General features: G+C 45.9%; 1 protein-coding gene across 3 annotated transcripts in view; it reads right to left on the bottom strand.

Annotated features, from left to right (window-relative positions):
- The window catches only part of GRIN2B (glutamate ionotropic receptor NMDA type subunit 2B), a 282,372-nt gene that overhangs the window by 153,234 nt on the left and 105,799 nt on the right, over window positions 1-23,339 (bottom strand). For 2 of the 3 annotated variants that reach the window (XM_039492763.1, XM_039492780.1), the window contains one exon: window positions 7,313-7,911. In XM_039492763.1, the coding sequence (XP_039348697.1) occupies window positions 7,313-7,911 (599 nt within the window). Of the gene's footprint in view, window positions 1-7,312; window positions 7,912-15,711; window positions 15,875-23,339 lie in introns of those variants that run through there. The other variant, XM_039492773.1, reaches the window with a different exon arrangement.

The following is a 23,339-nucleotide window of genomic DNA, read 5'->3' as shown; positions in this document are numbered from 1 at the left end:
AGCGCGCGCTTGGGGCGGCATGCTGCGGGGGGCGCTCTGCCTGTCGCCAGGAGGGCGGCAGGCAGCTCCGGTGGACCTCCCGCAGGCATGCCTGCGGATGCTCCACCGGAGCCACGGGACCAGCGGACCTTCCGCAGGCACGTCTGCAGGGGTCCACCGGAGCCGCGGGACCGGCGACCGCCAGAGCGCCCCCTGCAGCGTGCCGCCGTGCTTGGGGTGGCGAAATTGCTAGAGCCACCCCTGGATGCAGGAGAGCTCTGTGTCAGGAGGTAGGGATTGGAGGGCAGGCTAAAAAGGAGAGCACCATGCCAGGGTGTGTATGTTATATACATAGGGACCCTAGTCCCCCCAGGGCTGGCAATCCAACATGTATAGTTACATAGGAGAGCACCACAGGGGCTATATAAGAGAAGCCCTGAGTAGAGCCCACACAGTGATGTGTATAGGAAAACACCACAATCAGAGTGGGGAAGGGGGCAGATATCATTTGGTGTATCCAGGACTGGGTTAAAAAGAAAAGTGAAGCCTCCAGTAAGAACTGACTAAATGAGTGGTCTCTCCTAGCCATGAGAATTCCTCCGACCATTTGAGAATGAATGGGCCAAATTCACCCCTAGTGTAAATTAACTGACTTCCATGAATTTCTACCAAAGATTAATTTGACTCAGTGTTTTTAGCCACGCAAGTCTAAGGGAAGAAATGGTATGAATGTGATGCCCTCCATTTTGCCACAAGTGGCATGATATACGTGTCAGGAACCAGTGGGTCTATCATAATCTGGGAAAAGCAGCTTTAAAAGGCAGTGCTGAGGTGCTCCTCTTAGTGACACAGCTAGAGTTTTATTTTATTTTACTTTATTTTATTTTTATTTATTGTAAAAAAGTCTCTGATCCCTTTCTAACCCGCCACACACACACACACATACACATACATTTTGAGTACTGTTGGTACCCTCAAGAAACATCCAGCTGTTACTCTCCTGCCTACACTTAGCCACAATGCAGTCTGTAGGGATGAGAACGAATTCCAGTCAATTCAGGGCATCTGCCATAAATCCTGCTACCACAAGAGCTCTCCGGGGTGCTGAATCAAACTGGCTGATCCAGGAAGGTTACGGCCAGTTCTCTGCTTCCAGCCAACAGAGTTGAAACAAGATCCCAAAAGACACAGGTCACTAAGTCTATTATACCCTAAGGGAGAGACATCTGGATCCCAACTGTCTATATTCTCATCCAGTGAAGACATACATGAGTACATACTTATTTCAAGTACTTCCTCTGATCACTGATTCTTAAGATCTGCATCCAATCAACCATCCCCAACCTGTTCCTAATTGCCAATAGGGAAATATGACTCTGCCAAGAATTGAGTTCAGTTTGAGTTGTTTCAGCCAGAATTTCCAAACTGTTTACTTAGGTTCCCAATAAATTTCTGAACTACTTGGCCTGGGAGGTTCCAGAGACAAGAGTTCATGTCACCCACAGAGTAGAGGTATCAAAGGTACACCCCACCCACAACAATCCAGTTTACCAGATATTTTTAGAGGGTGGGAAATTGAATCTGCCTTTTCCCTCTTTTTGTTACATCTCTTTGCACAGTCAGTGTAATCCCATGTTTGGGTTTCATTCCAAAGCAAATGCTTCAGTACTCTCTTTATTCAAATGAAAAGTGATGTGTGCAGACTGGTGCTAAATGAGAGACTATTAAAGCCAATCAGTCTAGAACTTATTAGTAACCCTACAACAACAAACTAGTAGTAATGGACCAGCATTCACAAGCAGCCTTGACAGCAACCAATCAGTAGAAACAGCCCATGTCTCATGGAAGTCTCTATAATAAGAATCCAGTGTATACTGCCCAGTGATCATGAGCAATCATACAAAAAGAACAAGCTTCTGCTTGTGAAACCATGTGTCCCAGAAATAATATTTCTTTCCCATGATTCATCCCCAAGCTCCAGTCTCAAGAATGCCTGTGTTATTTATTTATTTATTCATTCATTCATTCATTCATTCATTCACATTTCCAAAATCTAACTATAGGCGTCCATCCTGGGCAACTATCTTATACATTAAAGTCACAAGAAACAAAGGACTCCCATAAATATATCCACCCTAGTCCACTTCCTCCCCAGCACCCTTAGAGAAGAGAGAGAATAGATAGGCTTTGCAGCATAGATAGGCTTTGGAAGGTTAACAAATCTGGCTCTGGCAGACAAAATGGGGAGCGAGTTTAGGGTGACCAGATAGCAAGTGTGAAAAATCGGGACAGGAGGTGGGGGGTAATAGGAGCCCATATAAAAAGAAAAAACCCCAAAATCAGGACTGTCCCTATAAAATCAGGACATCTGGTCACCCTAAATGAGTTCCAAAACTGAGGGCCTTTCACGGACTATGCCCTTCAGGAAGCTCCCTCTCCTCACTTCTGGTGATCTCAGCTGGTGTACTATGGCAGAAGGATAGAGGAGATCTCTCAGATAACTTGATCCCATCCCATTTAGGGCTTTATATCGTCAGATGTAACCTTGCTAGACTGGCAACTCTGGATCTCCAGATCCGTGCCCAGATACCCTCTCCATGATGCTAAGAGAGAAACTGAACAGGCCCTGAGCACTAATAGGAATGAATGGGAAAAAAGTTGAATATTTGGATTTGGAGGTCCTAATGTTCAGTTTATATTTGGACCCTGAATCTAAATATCACATAATCCAAATATCAACCAATTCATTGGGCCCAGTCCCTTCAAGCAAAACCTAGAATGTGTACATGTTGGTGGTACAGTTGGCTACTTCACCAAGTGGACTGATGTTCCCACTATATAATTCACTTGCCCCACCCATACAAGACATGTTTATGCATTTTGGTGTACTACACTCATTTGCTGATAGAAGAGCTCATTTCACTAGCGTGGCATTCCAACGCTCCATCAGGAAGCTAAGCATTTGATGCTATCTCCAGAGCAACCTCTCAGAGAGGAACAAAAAGATCCACAGGAGAAAAATCTCCCCACATGTAGAAAATGACCATTATAATACGTGGGACAAGTATTTCTCAGAGTGCCATTTCCCTATTTAACAAGTAGAGCTATTTCACCAGTAGTTATTTTTAGGAAGAAATCTGCATGATCTACTAATCAGGATCAAAGACCCACATCCCTAATCTACCTCAAAGAAGCATCAGCTTCAAGGTAGACAGGAAACTACAGTTTCTACATGAGACTACTACTACTATTAGCACCATACAAGGTGAAAGAAAGAGTCCGGATGAGAGCCCATCCTTTTTCTGATGCACTCTGCATATGGACATTCATTCACACAAAATTTTGCTTGCACAAATGTTTGCAACAGTGAACTTAAAGGGGGTGAGAGAACATGATGAACCAAAATACTGTTTCTAATTCTCTAAACTGTTCAGATACCTTTTCCCCGTTATTTGCCCCATTCTATTGACTACTAATGGAGCCAACAGAAACAGAGCTTACTTGATTTTGGCTGCATCCCGAGCTACATGTACATCCCAAAAATAGATTGGCTAGCAGTGGTCAGGATTCAAGCACAGACCCTGGGAAATGACTAATTCACAGCCTTAATTCATAATGTGCTTAAGATGAACTAAATTAAACTTTTGTTTAGCTTGATGCGTCATTCTTTCTAGGATAGAATGGGAAAATTCCTTCATCGTGTTACCTCCCAGCTATGGATTTGAAACAATTGGGACCTATTTTGGATTAGACAGCAATTTCTGAAATACTAACTCCATGGCTATCATTTGATCCCTGGTATATTAGCAGATCATGCAAAGTTTGTAGATAACCCCCACCCATCATGCTCATGTATATATATTTCTCCACTCTGCCTAGGCATACTGAGGGTAACTGCAAGCTGTAGATGGCTTCATATAGTACTGCAGGGGTCCACTGACACCCTGCAGATAGTGTTCTGGAAACTGCAGTCCAATCCCAAGCATTTCTGACCTTTTAAATCCATTCATATATTGCTCCTATATATTGCATTGTATATAGTGTATAAATACTATAGGATCCATTGAGATGAAAGCAACTAGAAAAATACAGTTTTATTTACTATCTGGTACCCATGAAAAATGAACAGGTTGGTAGACTTTAGGGACCCAGCTAAACAAAGCTGTTAAGCATGTGCTCAAAGTTTAGTGCCTGGTAAGTCGGGTTGAAGGCAGTAAAATGTAAAGGCCTGAACCAAAGCCCATTGAAGTAATGGGAGGACTTCCACTGACTTCAGTGTACTTTGGATCAGGCCCTAAGTGTGTGAGAATTGGGGGGCATACAAGGTCTCTCGCCTCCTTTTTTCGCACATTCACATATCTTTTGAGTTGAGGCAACAAAAGCATATGGTACCTTCAGATATTTATGGCCAAGATTTTAAAAAGTGACTTCAAGGTCTTAGGTGCCTAACTTAAGACACCATAAAGGGGGCCAATTTTAAGGAAAGGCTGAGCTTGCACCCTCCCTCTGAAAATCAGGCTTTTTGACAGTGTCTCAAAGAGGGCACCAAAATATTGAAGCATAAAACAGAGTCTGGAGATGATTGTGGGAGAAATGGAAGAATAGGATATCAAAATTAGCAGAGTATGTATCAGCTGTAAGAGAACACTAGACAAAAACAGCAAAGAGTCCTGTTAGTCTATAAGGTGCCACGGGACTCTTTGCTGCTTTTACAGATCCAGACTAACATGGCTACCCCTCTGATACTAGACAAAAACAGCGGCAGCTAAAATCACTAGTCACATTGAAGGCCAGAAGAAGAGGTTTGCATTTTCATCTGTGACTAGTGATTTTAGCTGCCACCATTTTGGGTTGTCCAACTTGATACATATTAAAGATAATTGATTTTCCAAAGGCTGGGGCTCATCAATTTCTGAAAATCAGGCCTCTTTAAGGTGAATCCAGTTGGGAACCAAAAATCACTAGTCACTTGAAAATGTCGACCAAGAAGCTTTACCTTAATGCTGTGGTTGGTAACTTTGTATGCATTAGATTTAAAACTTTCCCTACTGCATCACTCAGAAGAAGAATAGAGAAGAAATACAGAAGAATAGAGAAGACTGAGAAAGGAAGGAGGCTGCTAATGACCATAGTCAAGGTAGTTTTCAGGGGAGCAGAGCAGGCAGAAACCAGACTGGAAGAGATTAAGAAGAGGAAGTCAAGGAGTGTGCAGACAAAGGGGGATTAGGAAATGGAAGAATAGTTAAAAAAAAATAGGGGGACAGAGAGAAGGCTTTTTCCTTAAGATCCCATTACTTGGGCAATAGAAAACTGCACTGGGCAAAGCAGCGAAGGAAACAATCCTATGTTGACATGGAGAATGGCTGCAGGGGTGATCAGCATGTGAAGGGAGATCTTTTCTCTCTTGATTTTTTTCTATGATTCAATGATACTGTCCAGTAAGGAAACTTCCTTTCTTATCCTTCTATCTGAACTAACTGGAGAAGACCCTCCATTCCTCTTTACACATGAACAAGGAGGCTCCTGTCCTATTTCCATTTGATCCTATTATGATCCGAATGCAGGGGCTTAAGGGATGTCAGTAAGTGGTTCTTTACCAGTGTGAACTAGGAATTGTGGCACAACTAAAAGGCTTTGGGTAAGTGGCATGCAATTTGACCAACAATTACAATGAAGTATCTGCCATAGTCAGTAAGGGCCAGATTTTTCAGAAGCACACACTATAGCTAAATGGATCTGTAAATGTTCATCACCTCTGAAAAATCAAGCCCTGATTGTCCGAGAAACACACTACAAACCTGCTCTGTGCAGACTTTGACATCTGGTACAAATTGTACCTGATGAATCAGAGCATGCAGACCACCCAGGGACAACACTTGATTGACCTACCGTATTTGCACTGTGCCATGATATTTACATCAAGGCAAATGACAAAAATACATGCACTTTGTGGAGACCCCCTTTGGAGAGTATAAGCTGGATTCCTCCCACCCTTGTCCACCAGCAGTAATAGGACCAACCTACCCAAGGATGTCTATATGCACAGACCGAGCAGCAAGTCATGAGAGCAGGGGTCAGCAACCTTTCAGAAGTGGTGTGCCGAGTCTTCATTTATTCGCTCTAACTTTAGGTTTTGCGTGCCAGTAATACATGTTAACATTTTTAGAAGGTCTCTTTCTATAAGTCTATAATATATAACTGAACTATTGTGCTATGTAAAGTAAATAAGGTTTTTAAAATGTTTAAGAAGCTTCATTTAAAATTAAATTAAAATGCAGAGCCCCCTGGATCAGTGGCCAGCACCTGGGCAGGGTGAGTGCCACTGAAAATCAGCTCACGTGCTGCCTTTGGCACCTGTGCCATAGGTTACCTACCCCTGCACTAGAGCATGACAACCCAACCCCCCAGGATCCATTAAGCCAGATGAGGATTTTGCGTCACTTCCCAATTCAGGTTTCCTTCCCTGGATTGGTATAACATACTGACGCTCTGGGGGGCAGAGATGGGAAGAGGAAGGAAATTCAGTGCTATGGGTACTAGCCTGGGGATTCAGGAGACTGAGATTCAACACCCTGCTCCACCACAGACATCCTGAATGACCTGAGGCAAGTCATATAGCCCCTCTCTATGCCCTTCCCATTTGTAAATGGGGATAATACTTCCCTACCTCACAAGGGTATGGGTAGGATGAATACATTCAAGATTGTGAGGCACTCAGAAACTACAGTAATGGGGGCCATATAAATACCTAATAGAAATACCCATTACCCAGGCCACTGTGCATTGCTGGCAGTGGAGGGGAGGTCAAACCCAGGACCTTCTGGGTCTAAATACATGAGCCTCCAGAGGTTGGACTAGAAGACCCAAGTCTGTTAGACAAGGTTTTATCAGCCTTTATGCGTTCCCCAGCCATTATTAGAAGGGGACAGAGCAGCACCCTGAGTGGGTGTGCGTTATATACTCTTTTATGCAAAGACACTGTTAAGAACCATAGGATCCATTCTTGTCACTCACACATGGAATCTTTCATCCTTGGAAACGTGCACACAGACTTTTGCACTATGCAGTCACTGTTCGTCCACCTCCTGGGTGCTCTGGCTCCTGTTCTGTATTGACTTTCATACCAGCACCACCAAGAGCTGTTGAAGTGGCAGCATGAAAGGACATGAAACACCTCAGAACTGGCCAGACCATTAAAAGCCTTCCATTTGCTCAGCTTCCAATTAATACAATCTTGGGTTGCTCTCCCTACTGGTCTCCTAAATGCCACAAACTTCAGAAGGGTTTTTCAGATGCCTGCTTGTGACCCCCACTTTGCACCCATTCCCCTTACCTGTTCAACATGTTGGACTGGTAGATCCGTTTCTCTTGGGTGTTGTAACAGCTGCTCTTGGGCTCAGGGATGAAGCTGTGCTCAGACAGCATGTCAGAAGCAGCCGTGGTGATTATGGCTATCCCATCCCTCACCCTGGCAGGAAGGCCATAGTCCCACTCATCGTACGACACAGAGATGAGGCCAGTGGGGAATTCAGATGGCACTGTGTCTGTATCCCCTGCCACCAGGCTGGGCACGATCCATGTGTAAGCATAGCCTGTCAGACCCACAGAGTTGGCCACCTCAAAGATGTAGGTGGCCTCTTCCTTGGTGCAGTAGAGGAGTATGACAGGGCTCTGGAGCTTCTTGAGCTGGTTCTGGATCTTTGAGTCTCCATCATCCAGGGACATGTCCAGCAAGAGGACCTCCTCCAGCTCCCAGCCCACAAAGCTGTTCTCAATGGTGCTGCGGATCTTGTTGACAAAGTCCTGGTAGCCAGGGAAGTAGGTAGTGACAATGGAGAAGATGTACCAGTCATATTCTTCCATGATGTTGAGCATGACAGAGGCTTGCTGTTCTATTGATGGGCCAAACTGGAAGAACATGGATGACTCATCCTAGAACAGAATGAAAAAGAGAGAGAAAAAACAAGAAGGGGTCAAAGAAAATAAAAAACCAAGTTCATGGCCAACTCCAACGAGAGGGGGAAGAGGGGAGATAGGCTATACACCTCTTTTTTTTGTGTTTCGGGCAGGTGTGACAGTTCTCAGGACACCAAGGACTGTGAGCCACCTTGTTATCTCCTGCCTCCTGCAAGAGGGTGGCTTTCTTGTGGAAGCTGGATGTCAGCTCTTTGGCATCACCTGCCTTTCAGCCACCCAAGCACCCTTTTCTCTGGGTTATGCCAGCCCTAACTTTGCCTTTCTGGGTAACAATAGATGCACTCAAATCCCCAGTCCTTGCACATCATTCCCCTGTGATATCCAGTCCCTGACAATGGCTGCCGTCAGAAATTTCAGGTCCTCTGCACCCCATGTACCCCAATTTACCAGTTTTAACTTAAACCACCACTCCTGTAACCCACAGCACTTGTGAGTGCTTACCATAAAATGAAAGTAACGTATTTATTTTTTCTTAAATAAAATAACTGGAAGTGAGAGAAAGTGATGGAAGCAAATGGTTACAGCACCAAACAAATCATGTGAACCCAGGTCTACACTTATCAGTAGTTACCTTTCCTCACAAAGTTCAGTCTGTTGCAGAGCCAGAATCCAAATGTTCATGAAAGCCCCCTGCTTCTTAAGGGGTTTCCTCAGTGAATGAATACAGAGGGCATTTCCCTACACTCTGTTATACTGAAACAATCTTTTGTCTTTATTCATAGTCAGGGCCATCTCCTGCCTGCTATAATGTTCCATTTCACCTGTGAGTGGTTTTGGTCATTTGGAATTGTCTTTGATGATTTCTGGGATGTTGCAAGGATATACAATCGTACCTTGCATTACCTTGCCTTCTGACTAGGGAGGGGTAATGCCCTCATGCTTGAATGGGTAAGCACATTACACCTGGTGACTAATTTTTACTCTGAGTTCATAAAGTATACTTTCAATATAAATAAATTATTCCTTAAATACTACCTGTACATACATCTCACAAGGATTATGAATCTCAACAAGTTACGAGCTTTCTGTAGATGCTGTACATGTTACTCTTTATGGATAAATATCCTGCAAGATATGTGTTTGGTGCAGTGAGTTTGTCAGGTCCAGGGTGAGAGATGTTTTCTAAGAACAGGGACCCTTTGCCAAAGAACCTCTGTGTTACAACAAGGTTCAAGGATTATTATTGTTAACAACAGAGCTGGGCAAATACCAAGAGGGAGGGAAAGAAAATATTTTATGTTGGTTGTTTTCTTTTCTTTTTGATGGTGGCTATTTGAAGCTGCTTAGGGGTTTGGAATATTAGAAGTAATCCTGGAAGAGAAGGATGAATGGGTTCAGTGTAGATGAGGTCACAGGGACAGAATTAATGCTATTTCTATTGGTGGTGTTTTTCTTATCCCTCCACTGGTATTAGGTTGCCTTTCTTACCATGCTCAGGCCTTTGCATGAAAGAAAAATTAAAATGAATCAATTTTAAAACCTCAAAAAGTGATCTTTAGAAAGACCTTTTCTACAAATCCCAGTTAGCCAATGGCGCAGTGAAAGTGTTTCCCGTTAGGGTAGTTCACAATACATCAGACTTGCAATTTGTCCAGTGTAATTTTACATCCCTGCTTTTCCCCAATCCATGTTGGAAAGGAATGAAGGAAACATTTCCATAGTAGTTTCATTTATGGACTGATCTATGCCCTTTAAAATCAAGGTAAAACTCCCATTGACTTCAATGGCATAGGACTGAGCCCCTAAAAAATGGTAGAATTAAATGTTGGAGTTCAGCAGAGATTCATGTGACAATAAGGTGGACCATCCACAGCTAGTTTTAGGAATGAAGCACTGGCCTTGCCTCTTCCCAGCAAGCCTGAAGAATTGGAACAGAGGTCCTAAAGGAGATAAACAGGTGTTTTAGGTCAGAGGAAATCCATTGCACACAGTAAACCAATAAATGCCCTAAAACTTTACCTCAGGACATACACAAATTTAGAATAGAGTGAAGAGCAGATCTCTACCAAAACCATCCTCCTACTGTCTGGCAGGCAAAGCTGCTTTTCAGCAGAGGTCCCAGCTAAATCATCCATCCATTCTTTTCTTAAGAATGTTTTTGATTATCTGCTTCCACTGTGTCTCCTTTAGCAGAATATTCCATAGCTGAGCAACACTGGAAAGAAAAGCCTATCCCAGTACTCAGCCGTAACCTGCTTGGTTCACTTTCCAGACCTGATCTTGTGTTGTCCCTTAACCCTCTGTAAGCGATGGCAGTGGTTCTCAACCAGGAGTATGCATACCCCTCAAGGTACGCAGAGGTCTTCCAGGGTATGGTACTCATCTAGATATCAACTCATCTAGATATTTGCCTAGTTTTACAACAGACTACATAAAAAGCATTAGCAAAGTCAGTACAAACTAAAATTTCATACAGACAATGACTTGTTTATACCCCTCTATAAACTATTCACTGAGCTGTAAGTACAATTTTTATATTCCAATTTAGTTTATAATTATATGGTAAAAATGAAAAAGTCAGAAAATTTTCAGTAATAGTGTAGCTGTGACACTTTTGTATTTTTATGTCTGATCTTGTAAGAAAGTAGTTTTTAAGTGAGGTGAAACTTGGGGGTACACAAGACAAAATCAGACTCCTGAAAGGGGTACAATAATCTGGAAAGCAGTTGAGAGCCACTGAGCTATGGTATTTAAACAACAGTTGTCCCACCAAATTCTCTCTCCATTTTTAAAAGTAGTGTTAACACCACTCCTAGAACACTGCATGCATTTCTGAGCATCTCAAAAAAGCAGAAAAATAATAGCAACTTGAAAGCAAGTCAGAGAACAACCAAAAATAACCAAAGTCCTTATTTGTGTCCCATGTATTCTGTGGCTGGAACTAGTCAGAATTCACTCTTTGCCACAAAAATCTCATCTTTCTTTAAAAAGATACATTTCTAGCCTTGATGGTTATGGGGGGAAAAACATGAAAATGTGACCCAAATGTAAACTAATGCAGTGACATCTGAGTTTGAAGACAGCCTGAACAAATAGCTCTTAGACATTTCATTGTAATGGACTATTAACTCTGAAACCTGAAGATGACAATGTATTGCATATTGAACACTGAAACTAGAGATAAATCTTAAAATAAATTTAATATAAAAACAACACAGGGAGCTATCCTGATTGTATTATTCATCTTCATATTAAATTCAATAAAATCCTCCTTTTCATAAATTTATCTAAAGCTGCTACAGAATTTCCATAATTTCTACCAAAGACTCATAGAACTGAGGGATTTAGCCATAGATAGGGCCCTTCCAAATTCACGGCCGTGAAAAATGTGTCACGGACCGTGAAATCTGATCTCCCCCATGAAATCTGGCTATTGTAGGGGAGACCAGATTTCACAGAGTTATGTGGCTGGAGAGTGGCGGCTGCTGGCCGGGAGCCCAGTTCTGAAGGCAGCATCGCCACCAGCTGCAGCACAGAATTGAGGGTGGCATGGTATGGGGGGGCATCAATATTTGCAGAGGCAGGGCTGGCCTTACAGGTGGGTGAGTGGGTGACCACCCAGGGCCCTTGGTCACCTGCCCCATTCACTCACACAGCCAGCCCAAAGCCCCTTTAATGCCCAAGTAATGGGTCTGGAGTCAGGGAGGGGCAGGGCTGAGGGCACCCCAAGCAGGAGCTCCTACTATGACTGGGGCTCCAGCTGCTAGTCCTGGATGGGCTGGGGTGGGACAGGACTTCTTCTTCCTCTGCACGGGCTGCTCCTGACGTCAGGTCAGACCCATCTCTGGGAATCTCCCCCAGCTTCAGGAAGCTCCATGGCTGCTGGCTGGGAGCCCAGTTCTGAAGGCAGAGTTGCTGCCAGCAGCAATGCAGAAGTGAGGGTGGTATAGTATGGTATTGCCACCCTTACTTCTCCGCTGCTGCTGGCAGTGGTGCTGCCTTCAGAGCTGGGCACCCAGCCAGCAGCTGCTCTCTGGCTGCCAACCTGTAAAGAAGGCAGCAGTACAGAAGTATGGGTGGCAATACCATGACCCCCCCCGCACACACACTATAACTTTGTGACCCCCCCATGGACCCATTTTGGGTCGGGACCCCCACAGCTACAATACTGTGACATTTCAGATTTAAATATCTGAAACCAAGAATTTTATGATTTTTAAAATCCTGTGACTGTGAAATTGACCAAAATGGACCATGAATTTGGTAGGGCCCTAGCTATAGAGTGCACAGACCCTGACTTGAGAAAATATTGAAAGAGCTAAAAAATGTATCACTTGGCTAAGTGACACCTAAGAGATGGAAGATAATAAATCTGCTAGCATTTAAAGGGTGTATATATCAAGGAGGAAAAGGACTTGTTTAGGATTGTACTGACACATGGGAGGGGGAGGAGTGACAGAACTGAACAAGTCCTTGCCATCCTAACCTTGATGATTTGAGACACATTCAGGTATTACGGGTCAGACATCTTAAACTACAGGACTGTACAGCCAAACGTCCCCCAGGTTGTTCTACCTCAATGTCTGAGATAGGAAATATCCATTTCCACTGGGGCGAAGCGATGAGATCCACACCAACCAAAGCATTAGTGCATTGTGTAAATATGAATAGAATAAAATAAGATAGGTTTTTAAAAGTCTCAGTCTCAGTTTAAATCTCAATTAACAGTGCCTCCCCCCACACGTACACACGCATCTTCATCCTCAAATCAAACAGCAGAGGCTAGTTGTCTGTGCAGGTAATAATTAGTCTTGAGCAATTTCATGCATTTTTATTACAACAGCAGCAGGAGGAGGGGGCAACCTCGCCTCCAAACGAGAGGGCTACAATTGTTCAAGCCAGTCCGGCTTTCTGCCTGGCACAATGCTCCTTAGTGCTTAATCAACCCAGCATTTCAATTGGCCAAATGCTCGAGTGCTTCGCCAGCTCAGCACTCAGAGAAGAGGGGGGATGGTGGAGGAAAGAGAGGACAATAACATATAGAGGGACATTTTCTCCTACGATAAATCTGACTTGAGTTGCTGGTAGAGGTGGATGGAAAATTTCACGAAAACGTGTCTGAAAAAAACCAAAAAGGAATATTTTCAAAGTGTCACAATTTTTCTCCTTCTCCCCGTTTCCTGACCACATGTAGCTGTTGATCAGGGAGAGAGAGGAGACTGTAAAAAAACGATAGGGTTATGGTTCTGGACAAGGGAGGGGGCTAGTTATTTCCACTATAGGTAAGTTTCCGGGCAAGGCGACAGAAACAACGGAGGTTCTGCTGTTAGGACACCACCCTGCTCAGAAAGATTAAAAATACAAACTTGAAATTGCCCCCATTGCTTTCTAACATGCCCAAGAATAATGCATTTTCCCATCTAGACTTCAAAAGTTTCCACAGAGGAACACAGCCCCCAAGATTCCCAGCTGTATTTGGCTTACACTGCCCCCACCTAAAATTTTAAATTAGAGCCACCAGTGACTAGAGATATGGCTAGAGAGCAAGCGTTGGTATTAGCACCAGAGGGCTAATTAAGGGATTGGGTTATAGATGAAGAGGTCATCATTGCAATCTCTGACTTCAAGCCTGTCCTTGCAGTTGCTTCTCATCCATCTCTCCCAGCTGTGGGCCGAATGTTAGCCATTGCTAAGTGCAGTATAAGAAAATAAAAGGTGGCACAAAATCCCCTCAGACATGGAGAACAGAGACTCCATTGCACAATCCCCACTGTAGCTCTACAGGGTCACGGATCTGCAGTTTTGTAGAGCTGAGCTGAGGGTGGAGCGGCTGAGTCGACACAGCATGCTCTCCAGCTGACAGATGGCTTCCCACAGAAAATCTGCTCTGAAGTCATTGTTGCTGGAACTAGCAGTAGTGTCATAACGTTAACCCCCTCAAATGGGGATGTTGTATCACAAATGCATATGTTGCAGCCAGGGGTAATAGCCAATTGCACCCTAACTCCCTTGGGAGCCATGCTTTGGGGCTGGGGGAGGTCTGAAGGGTCTCGGTGGAGGGAGAGCATTATACAGAGATGGCTCAAGATCCAAAGCGAGTTACCATGTATCCATTTCCCTCAAAGGCAGCATCACTTATCCCCTTTGTGATCCCCCAAACACCTTCCCTCTCAGGGAAGAACCAGGCAGAAATTGTATTAGGTTAAGCTGGGAGTTTTCCTCTTACTCCTGGGAGCATAGCATGTCTCTCTCTTTGTGGAGAGGTGCTCCAGCAGCTCAGGCCTCAGCAGCTGCGGCCTCAGCGGCTGGATCAATTGGAGCTGATCACTATAGTTTAACAAGCCATTTGCCTCAAAAATGGCAGGAGAAACCCCAGGGGATGGGGGAGATTTCTCACAAGCTCACTTCTCTCAGCTTCTCTAGATTCCCTAGGCAGGCAGAAGTGATGGCTCCCTCACAGACAAAAGCAACTCAGTGCTGTAGCCTGGAATTGAGACTGCCTCAATTTCAGGCTCTTTGTGTGGTAGAGACCGGGGATCAACCAAGAATTAATGCAGTTGCAGCAGATCAGTTGTCTTCCAGGTCTACAGAACCCCATACTAAGCAATATAGCATCTGACTTAGTGAAGGGAGGAGATCAATATTCTGTCTTATTTCTGTTTGGGGGTTTTCTTTATGTAATACTCACTTACACAGAGTGGCTGTCTGTCCCCCTCTAGTGGCAGGAACTCACTGATGTTTATGATTTTGCTACTGGCTTCAAGCTAAGAGATGGGACTTTTCGTTCAGGCAGTAGAGGCCCATACTTTTTAGCTCCCTGTTGCAGGCATCCTGGCTGGTGGTGTCATTAATATAATTCACACAAGGAGCGTGTAGATTACATTTATTCACTTTACAGGCAAGGAGGCATTAGTCAAACTTTTGGAAGACACTTAGGGACAGAGTCATCCCTGCACTGGTGCAGGTGCCAGCCCAGGGAGAGTGGAAAGGAGCTTGTGCCACTTCTATTCTAAGGCTGCCGGGGGCCAGTTTGACTCTCTGCATTGGCTAGGGCAGCCCCCAGCCCTGTTTCAATGGCCCCACCCTAGCCATGCCTCCTCCTGCACCAGGGGCTCCTACAGTGGCCATGCAGAGTTGGCTCTTTGCACAGCAAACAGGCCCCTTTCCTCAGGAGGAAGCTTACACCTGCCCTACAGTCACTTTGCAGCAGCCTGACTAGCCCTAGGGCAATGATGAATCAGGTCCCCAATCTTGTCTCTCCCATTTCCAGTATCATCCGTTTTCCTCACCTCAGTTGTTGGGCTTAATGTGTGATTGTTGAGGGGGTTGGTGACCTGTAATACACAGGAGGTCAGATTACATTAGATTCTAACCTTAAACTCTAGGACTCCTAGAGAAGAAAGTAGGCATTGTAGTTTAAGTACAGTAGTGGGAGTCAGGAGCCTAGGCTACTTTTGTATTTGGCACCACCACAAAACTTCTTTGTGACCTGGGGCAAGTCATTCAGAACTATATTTTTAGGCAAGTCTCAGCCCAAGTTACCACAGATGCTGTGGGTGCAAAAAGAGCATCATCAAAATAGAGGCCACCAGGCCTCTTCTGTCTTTAAAAAGGAGACCCCACCATATACCTATTCACCACCGTCATGGTGGGATGTTTATTGTTCCTGATGGAAAATGTCATAGAAATTCAAAGTCTTATAATTAATTTTTCTATATTTCTCAGGCCTGTTTGTTATAGCAGAGCTGAAATCAAAACAGGATCATTGTTGTTTAAACATTCGTTTACTCCTGCTTATCCCTACCCCCAACTCACCACGGCCTCAGGCTAGCCTTGAGACAAAGGCTTCCGCTTGTTCTTCTCTCTGTATTTAATTATTATATTTAGTTTTGAAAAATACAATAATTCCTGTACATAGAACTATATGCTGTATCACAGAATTGTGAGCTGTCTACTTGGGACATCCTGTTGGGTTGCTATGGAGAGTAGTGTAGTATGACTGACAAGAGTATTGTGACTCCTTATAGAGAATAAGATGTGGGACAGAGTCTTACTCAGTCTCTGTCTCACACACACAAGAGAAAAGGTGGGTGAGGTAATAGCTTTTATTGGACCAACTTCTGTTGGTGAGAGAGACAAGCTTTCGAGCTTACACAAAGCTCTTCTTCAGGCACGCACAAAGGAATGTTGGAATGCCTGGACTTGTGGCATTTCCTCACGACACTTTTCCCTATTGATCTTAGTTAGCAGCGATTCCAACTTCTTCCCATCTCATTTGATGACAGAATGGTTCCCAATAGAAAGCCTCAAACTGTAGAGTTTGGAATCTTCAGTGAATGAGATGTTCTGAGTGGCTGAATGTTCTTATTATTGTCATAGGAAAGCTAGAGTCCAGAATGCTCAGTAATCAGCAGGTTCTGATAGGCTGTATATTGTCATGTATTGAGCAGTACTGCGCGAGCCATGGGCAGGGTAATGAATTTTGCCGCTGCTCTTCTGGTCCCTGGAGGTGATAGGGCAGCCAGGAAGGGACGTTCTGTGACAACTGGGAGGATAGAGAGTCAGCAATGGTGGCAGCTGTACGTACTGGCTGTTCAGAGTGACTGAGCTGGGGAACCAGAGTTGCCTCTGTGCACAGTTGTGTGTCTCTCAGTTTAAGAGCAATAGGACTCACATGCATCATGTTGGTTAGAATACACAAATGGTATAAAACAGATTACACCAGATCTGACTCCATGACAACAATTTCTCTGCAACAACAGAAACTGACCTGCTGCAAGGCCCCAAAAATCAACCACTGCCCAGGTGATTGGGATTGCTATAACACCTTGTGCACCAAGGAGTCCCTCTGGAGCTCGACCAAAGCAGATTCCTATTAAAGCCAATTCAGAAGACTGAAAATTGTAAGTAATTTTCAATTCCTGGTTCTAAGGGGTTTGCAAGGAATCACTCCAGACATACTGCAACAGAGGAGACACAAAACACCCTATAATCCTCGATATCTGTCTTGGGGTAGGATAATGATATTTCCTCCCCTACTGGTATGCCTTGCTCCATAGAACACACAGTATTAAACCATAGGGAAATGAATAATCCTTTGATTAGTCACAGAGTTTAAGACTAGAAGGGACCACCAGATCATCTAGTCTGACCTCTGGTATATCACAGGCCACCAGTATTACCCAGCATGTACAAAGTATTACAGCCCACAGGAGACTATGATATGATGTGCCACAGGCAGAGAACAGGAGGTATACAGGTGCACCAGTGGCCAAGGCCCCAGGAATGGCAGGGAAATGATTAAGTGAGAGATACCCAGATGATCCTGGCAACTGAACTGCACCCATATACCACAGAGGAAAGCAAAAGCCCCCAAGGTTCCTGCCAATCTGACCTGAGGAAAAATTCCTTCCCAACCCAACATATGGCCATCGGTTAGACCCTGAGCATGTGAAGAAGAACCAGCCAGCCAAGTACCTGAGAGACAGAATGCTCAGTGCCACCTGAGACATTGACCTACCTCATCCAGTGTCCCATTTCCAGCTGTGGCCATCTCTGATGCTTCAGAGGAAGGAGACCAGAAAAATAATAGAATACATAGCTAGAGCCATAATTCAGCAGAAGTGGCTACAGTCCAATCTACAAAGTTTGGACCAAATCACAAGGGGTATTATGCTATAGGTGTAAATATATAAGTGACTACCTGGATTAGACCCCTGGTCCATTTAGTCAGCTATCCTGTTCACACCAGATCATGCTACCAGGCCAGAATCCTACCTCCTTGTCACGGGGCATGGCTCCTCTCTTGCCTTCTTCCTGCAAACATTGCACTGAGTCCCGTGGTTGTGCCGTCACCATGTCCTTTTATTATGTGTTTCCTCCACCCCTCCAATACAACAATCCTTGTGCAATCTTATTTTGCAATGTTAACATTGCAACAATCTATTTGCAATGTTAACGTAGCTTTTGGCCCTCTCACCACTGCCTGAGGGGAACAGCAGTCTCTCTGCTCTGAACCTCTGTGTGGCTAGGGTCAGCTAGCCCTGGGGGGTATTTTCTCCCCCCACCCTTCCTTCCTTCCTGTACCTCTTCTTATCTGCCCTGGACTGATAGGATAATTATCTTAGACAGCCATCCTGATTGACTAATTAGCCTCATCCGCTTTCTCCAGGGGAACTAATTAATATCAGAATGATCAGAGTGCAGGTTCACCTGATTGCACCTTGCACTCTGTCATACCCCTACCATACCAGATCAGACCAGTAGTCCATTTCGTCAAGTATCCTGATACGACCAATCTCTGATGGTTTAAAGAAAGGCAAAAATGCCCCATAATCCACTCAGCAAGTTACATTATGCTGTTTGTCTAGGGGATTTTTTTCTGGCCCTCAGAGGTGACCAGCTTGCACCCTGAAACATGAAATCTGACTATATATTGATTGGTATGTCAGCTGACAAAGCAACCTCTTATCGTTAGTGGTTATAACATTATCCAGCACTTAAAAATTCAGTCCCAGTACTTGGCAGGAGGGCATAGAGCAAATTCCACAAATCAGCTACATCCTGTGTGAAGTTGTATTTCTTTTTTATCATTTCTAAATTAACTGCTCTTTCATTTCATCAAGAGGGCCCTTGCTCTCTACTGAGCAGCGGGGAGGAAACCTCAAAAAAGTACAGTGATTCCATTTAGATAAGCATTCAGAGTTCATCAACTTCTCCAAATCTGAACCTCTTTGGAGTGGGAAATCTTCTCCCACAAAATTTCCACTGCTGCCCAGATGTGAACAGGTCACAGATATTCATAAGAGCAGCCCATCCATTAGTTATTTTGGTATTTCTAGTTTCGGGCTACTACAGGGAAGCATGAGGACAGTGCAGGGAGAAGAAAGGGCACACAAGGGGGTTTATGAAAGTGTTCAGGCCAGAACTGCATCAACACTTGAGGAAGGTTGGTCTTCTGGTATTTGCACTGGATTTAGACTCAGAAGATGTGGGGTCAAGTGTCAGCTCTGCTACTGACTCCCTGTGGGACCTTGAGTAGGGGCTTGTCTACATGAACACTTAGTTTGCAGCAAGCTGAGAAGTACATCTATCCCCCACTGGCAGGCTGCACACTAAGGCCATGTCTACACTGGAAGCTAGAGGTGTAATTCCAAGCTGTCATAGACACTCTCATACTAGCTGTCATTGGGCTAGCACGCTAAAAATAGTAGCATGGGCAGGGTCAAGTGGCTGCGTGGGCTTCCCATCCCCAGGATAAATCAGCCCTGAGCCCAGGGTGGCTAGCCCATGCTACCATTCACCACTGCCCACGCTACTGCAGCTACGCTACTATTTTTAGCGCACTCGTTCGATGAGAGCTAACGCAAGCATGTGTATATGAGCAGGGAACTCGCACCCCAAGCTAGTGGCATAAACTTAGCCTCAGGCTACATCTACACATGGAGCTAGGGGAGTGTTTCGCAGTTTGCACAAGCTTTCATTGAGTTAGTGTTCTAAAAACAGCAGCATAGGTAGTGGCAGCAGAAGTGTGGCTGGGCTGTGCCAAGGACAAACCCGTCCCGAACTGGTAGGTACGTACTCAGCACAGCTCAGCCATTCCTCTGCTGCCCCGACCTGTGCAACCACAGCTACACTGCTATTTACACCCTCACAACCTCTCATCGAGCTAGCCCAGGTATGTGTACATGAGCTGAGAATCACACCCCTAGCTTGTAGCACAGATGCTGCCTAAATGTCTTTGTGGACCCTACTGTCATGAACTAAAAGTTCTCTCATGTACTTTAATCTACTCCCATTTCAAAGCAGGGTAGATCAAAATGCATTAGGGAACTTTTAGTGAGCAGCACGGCCCACACAGACAGCTGGTGTGTGGTAGGCTAGTGGGGATAGATTGACACCCCATCTTGTGGCAAAGTGTCTGTTTAGACAAGCCTAAGTCACTTAATCTGTCTGTGCCTCTGTTCCCCATCCATCAGATGTTCTTTTCACCCTTTGTCTTGTCGATTTTCACTGTCAGCTTTTGGGGTAGGGGCAGTCTCTTACCATGTGTCTGTCCCATGCCTAGCACAATGGGGCCTTAATCTTGGTTGGGGCCGCTAGGTGCTACTGTAATACAAACGACGACAAGCTTCAACCTTGTTGAGGTTGGCCTAGCAACAAGATCACTATGTTCGCTGGCAAGGGATGAGGGTGCTTTCTAGAGGTGGAATAAAACCAGCACATCAGATCCAACCACCCGCTTCTGCCCCACATTTTCTGTCAATCTAGATGGCATGGTTCCCGGCCATCGCCACAGGATCCGTGCATATCTCTGAGAGGACTGGATTTAAGGCTCCAAATACAAAATGGTCCCTGCAATTTTGGTTCCAGTTCCGAACATGTGGTTTCCTTAGCAACCACTCACAAGTAATGTGTCTGTGGCCACCAGCTCATTAGAGGCAGTATTGGCAGCAGCAGGCAACAGCTCTGTATTGCTCCCTGCAGTTCCTACCACCATCCAATCCCCATTCTGGACCGAGGATGACAGTGGCCTTGATTTGCCACCCTCACCACAACAGGTGAAAGGGGATGGAGCGGCTAGCTGGCATCTCCTCTAGCCAGTGGGGCCTTGAGGGGGACCGGTCCTGCAGAAGAAGAGGAGAGGAACTGACTGAGAGGTCACCTGTCAGGGCCGCTTGTGTAGAGGGGCTAGGAGGACTGCAGATGGGACTCCCAGGGCCTGAGGGTGGTTGCTTGTGAGTGGATTGGCAAGGGGGATGCAGGCACTTTGAATGGTGGAAGTCCCAGGGCCTATCAGGCAACCTCTGGAGGCTCTTTCTGAGACCCCCAGGGCATGAAGGGCCCCTGAGTTCTGAGGAGAAATGCCAAAAATGCTCTTCCCCTCCCCCCCAGCTCTTAGAAGATTACAGCAGAAGGAGCAGCTGAGGCAGCCCCTTCAACGTGAATGAGAGTCAGCCATCAGGCTTTCTCACACTCCCACAAGACAGAGGTCAGTGGAGTGGGGGGTGAGGGTTATGGGGACCATGGGCATTGTGTGGAAAAGGCAGGATACTGACTCCAAAAACAAAATCCAGACCCAAGCAAGGTTTAGCATCAGGCTTGCGCAAGCCAAGATTCTCCATTGTCCTTTGGCAAACCCAATCCCCCAGACACACTTGTGCCAAATGACCCTGTCCCTGAGGCTTTCGGGCTGTCACATGTTTGCATTTGTTTAGCAGGATTAAATAGTTATGCTGCACTGTTTGTTTCTTCATGTCAGTGTCATGACATAGCATCTTCACAATGACGCAGCGCCATATACAGTGAAAGCTGTACTTGAGACGAGCCTAAACAGCCAGCTCTGAATCCATTACCCATAAAAATAGCCAGATTCTCAGTTGCTCCTTTTCTGCATTTAGGACAGTAGGAAGCTTTAAGCTACCTTTGCAGTCCCTTTTTCATGCGGCAGCCAGGAGCTTACCCAGGCCCCACTGTAAATCAGAGACGCCTCAGGAACATGCCAATTTATATTCTGCTTCCCGTGGGAAGCAGAGAACAGCCATAGTGCAGTTTACTCTGGCCACACCTCCTTCCTGCCCTGAACATACCGCACCCTGACCCCTCTGCCCATTCCAACGCAGGCTTTACAGCAGGGGCCCAGGGTCTGGGAGGCAGGAGCTGTGGTTTTGGAGGCCCCACAGGCCCAGAGTGGCCCAGGGGATTAGCGGGGGGCCAGGAGAAGCCCGCTCCATTTCCCTTGCCCCGACCCCAGCCATGTTGCTCAGGGGAGGGCCCTTGGGGGAAGGGATCCCCCACTCACTGGCAGGGGCGGGAAGGGGAGCAGCCCAGCGGTCCCAGCCCGCTCTACTCTGCCAGCTCCCAGCCGCGGTGCTCTGCTTCCTGCCACCAGTGAGAGCCGGGAGCAGTCCTTTCCCCAACCCAAGTGACATGGTTGGGGCCGCATCTCTCCGCTTCCCACCGCCGGTGTGTGCAGGGGGCGATCCTTTCCCCACACTCACTGGCGGTGGGAAGCAGAGTGCCACGGCTGGGAGCTGGCAGAGTAGAGTGGGCTGGGGCCGGATTGCTCCACTTCCCCCAATAACCCCGCACTCACCGGCAGCGGCAGGAAGAGGTGGAATGGGAGCGGAGCAGGGGGAAGGGTAAGAGGCAGGGCGGGGGGAGTTGTCGGGGCCCCACATCCCCCTGGGCAGAGCCAGCTCCAGGCACCAGCAAACGAAGTAGGTGCTTGGGGCGGCCAATGGGAAGGGATGGCACGTCCGGGTCTTCGGCGGCAATTCGGCAGCGGCTCCCTCAGTCCCTCTCAGAGCAAAGGACCCGCCACCAAATTGATGCCGAGGAATGAAGCAGTGTGGTAGAGCAGCCTTTTTTTTGCCCCTTCGACGCTTGGGGTGGCAAAAAAGCCTGAGCTGGGCCGGCTGAGGGATAGGGCTGGTCACCAGGGCTGGTGCTGCCATGTATGCAGCATGCAGCTGCCTAGGGCACCATGAAATGTGGGGCAATTTGGTACCCCAAATTTCATGGTGCCCTATGCAGCTGCATATGCCTAAGGACGGCCCTGCCACCAACACATCAGGTATGCTCCTAGGCCTTTCCTACACCATTTATGCTGCGGGGGGAGGGGGAGGCTTAGTGTAAATGAGAATCCATCCTGTGGAGTACAATTCTGCTCCCCCTTTTTTAGAACACACCTCAATCCAGTGACTGACTCATCAGTCCTTTGAGTGGTCACTTGAGAGTTCACTGTACTGAAACATTATGAGAAGGACCAGAACTGCATTTCTGTGCCTGTGTGGCATGAGCTCTGGATTCAGCCCCTGCTTTAAAGAAGATATATTTTTGCTGTCTGTAGCAGGAATTATTGGTTGGACCTGGTAAGGGTGTTCCACCATGCAGCTTCAATCATTGTGCTTCAAGAAATCCATGTCCTCACCAGAGCAGCCACTGGTAATTATCTCTAATATTCCAAGATGGTTGAAATGCTAGAAACTCCACCCTCCCTCCTGTCTAGCTCCCCTTCCAAGTCAACCAGCAAGCTCTGGCTCTGTCCGAATGCTGCTATCACACCTGCATTGCACAGCTAATTGATCTGCAAAGTTTTAAATGATTATTGATTCTCTTCCTCCCCACTGAGGAGAGTGTGAGACGGCCAATAAAGTACATGGAGTTATTTACAAGGATATTAGAGAAGACAAGAAACTCCCTTACTCTCCCTTCTCTGCTTCCACCTATTAAACGTTTCACATACTCAGTGGAAGGCTTCCTGCAGCCTCAAAACAGAAAACACTCACAGATGCACAAACTCTCCTACACGTACACACACATCTAGGCACTTAAGAGGAGCTATGCCAAGTTACGGCTGCTGAGGCTCTGGTCCAATTATTTTAATCTTAACAATCTCTCTAATTCCTTCTCCATGCCCTCGTGATTGTCAGCCTTTCCAC

The sequence above is a fragment of the Mauremys reevesii genome, linkage group 1 (genome assembly GCF_016161935.1).
Source record: "Mauremys reevesii isolate NIE-2019 linkage group 1, ASM1616193v1, whole genome shotgun sequence".
NCBI classification, from domain to species: Eukaryota; Metazoa; Chordata; order Testudines; family Geoemydidae; genus Mauremys; species Mauremys reevesii.
The sequence above is the reverse complement of the archived record's forward strand: the minus strand, read 5'-3'. Positions and strand labels throughout refer to the sequence as shown.